Source organism: Phytophthora parasitica (assembly GCF_000247585.1).
Source record: "Phytophthora parasitica INRA-310 unplaced genomic scaffold supercont2.21, whole genome shotgun sequence".
NCBI classification, from domain to species: Eukaryota; Oomycota; class Peronosporomycetes; order Peronosporales; family Peronosporaceae; genus Phytophthora; species Phytophthora nicotianae.
This window is the reverse complement of record NW_008649007.1, coordinates 557,982-559,758: the sequence shown is the minus strand read 5'-3', so window position 1 is coordinate 559,758 and position 1,777 is coordinate 557,982. Positions and strand designations below refer to the sequence as shown.

General features: G+C 56.6%; 1 protein-coding gene across 2 annotated transcripts in view; it reads right to left on the bottom strand.

Annotated features, from left to right (window-relative positions):
* PPTG_09861 overlaps positions 1–1,442 on the bottom strand; it is a 3,736-nt gene extending 2,294 nt beyond the window's left edge. For both annotated transcript variants that reach the window (XM_008905648.1, XM_008905647.1), the window contains exon 1: positions 7–1,442. In XM_008905648.1, coding sequence (XP_008903896.1) covers positions 7–1,239 — 1,233 coding nt within the window. In that variant the 5' untranslated portion in view covers positions 1,240–1,442. The remainder of the gene's footprint in view (positions 1–6) is intronic.
* Between the last annotated feature and the right edge of the window lie 335 nt (positions 1,443–1,777).

The following is a 1,777-nucleotide window of genomic DNA, read 5'->3' as shown; positions in this document are numbered from 1 at the left end:
CTGCACCACGTGAGCGCCATCGCCGATACGCGTGAGGAAGCTCGCGGGCTTCGGCAGCGTGGAACCAAATTTGGCCACAGGATAACCAGCATCCAGCGTGTCCATGAGCTTCTGCGCGTGCTGCTGCTGCACGAGCGCCACGATGCAGCCTCCGAAACCGCCGCCCGTCATACGCGCGCCAAACACGCCTTCACAGCCGCGAGCCGTCTCCACCAGGTAGTCCAGCTCGGGTGTGCTCACTTCGTAGTCGTCACGCAGAGACGTGTGGCTCTCGAACATGAGCTGGCCCGCCTCGGCGTACTGACGCGCACGGATGTGCTCCACAGCAGCCACCGTGCGCCCGTCCTCCGTGACCACGTGGCGTGCTCGACGATACACCACCTCATCGCCCAGCGCCTCACGCACCGCGTCCAGCTCGGACATCGTCGCGTCACGTAGGTGCGTCATCTGCGGATGACCGTGAGTCTGGAGAGTCTTGACGGCCGCCTGGCACTGCATGACGCGCTCCTTGTACTCGCCGCCGTTCAGCTCATGCTTAACGTTCGAGTTGCACACCACAATAACCACGTCCGGGTCCTGGAAGGCCACAGGTGTGGGCTCCTTGGTGCGGCAGTCGATCAATAGTGCGCAGTCTTTCTTGCCACACGAAGAGATGAACTGGTCCATGATGCCACACGGCACGTTGCAGTACTCGTGCTCGGCTGCTTGGCACAGTAGCGCTTTCTGAATAGCCGACACGCCTTTGATCTCGAACAAACTCTCCAAGAAGGTGGCAAATCCCACCTCTAGCGCCGCAGAGCTGCTCAGACCGCTACCGAACGGCACGGTGCTCACGATAGCCGCGTGCACACCCAGAGGCTCCTTACGGTTCAGGTGTTTGAGGTATTCGGCCGTCACGCCTTTGGGGTAGTTACCCCATGACGGCTGCGTCTTGTCCAGTTGCTCCGTGTTGTCGGCCGGGAACTCCAGCACCTGACCGGGAAAGCTCGCGGACGTCAGTTTGGAAATCGATGCAGACTCGGCGGGTGCGCGTACGCCCACCACTACCGTCGTCTTGTCCAGTGCCAAGGGACACACGAAGCCGTCGTTGTAGTCCGTGTGTTCACCAATGAGGTTCACGCGTCCGGGTGCGGCTGCGATGGTCAGAGCCTCGCGCGGGAGGTTAGCGTACTGCTTGAAGGAGGAGTAGAAGAGGTTGACAGCCTGCTCCACCACGTCGACGTTGTCGGATCCGGTCATGGATGTCTTGGTTTGAGATGCGATGTGTTGCTTGGTTGCTTGGGAAAGAGGCAATTGCAAAGTGAGACCTTGAGCACGGCGTGGTGGTGGTTGGGAAGTTACGGGTGGAGGAATCAAGTGCAGGAACTGCAACGTTGGTCTCTAGTTGACGTCGACTGTAGCTCGTCAAAGCGTAGACAGTTGTCCTCCTGGCTTTGGCTTCTTGCGGCTATTGGCGTTATACAATGACATAACATTGAATGGAATAATTCCGAGTCGCGTTCAAGTAAGCACTACTCAGTAAATCTGCCGTTTTTCAAAATAATTAAAAAAAATCAATTGAATTATTTTAATTCGATTTGGGCTTTATTTTCTGTCAACTTCTTGTGCAATACCGATGAGAAACCGGTATTTTCCGCCTTGAAGAGTTGCACGCAGACGAAAGAAACGCCACGATCTACCCAACTTCAAACACTGTCGTTCCGCCCTATTGATCGTGTGGCATGCCACGCAATAGCTGACACTGTGGTGTTAGGCCTAACCAGACATTCAGCGGTGC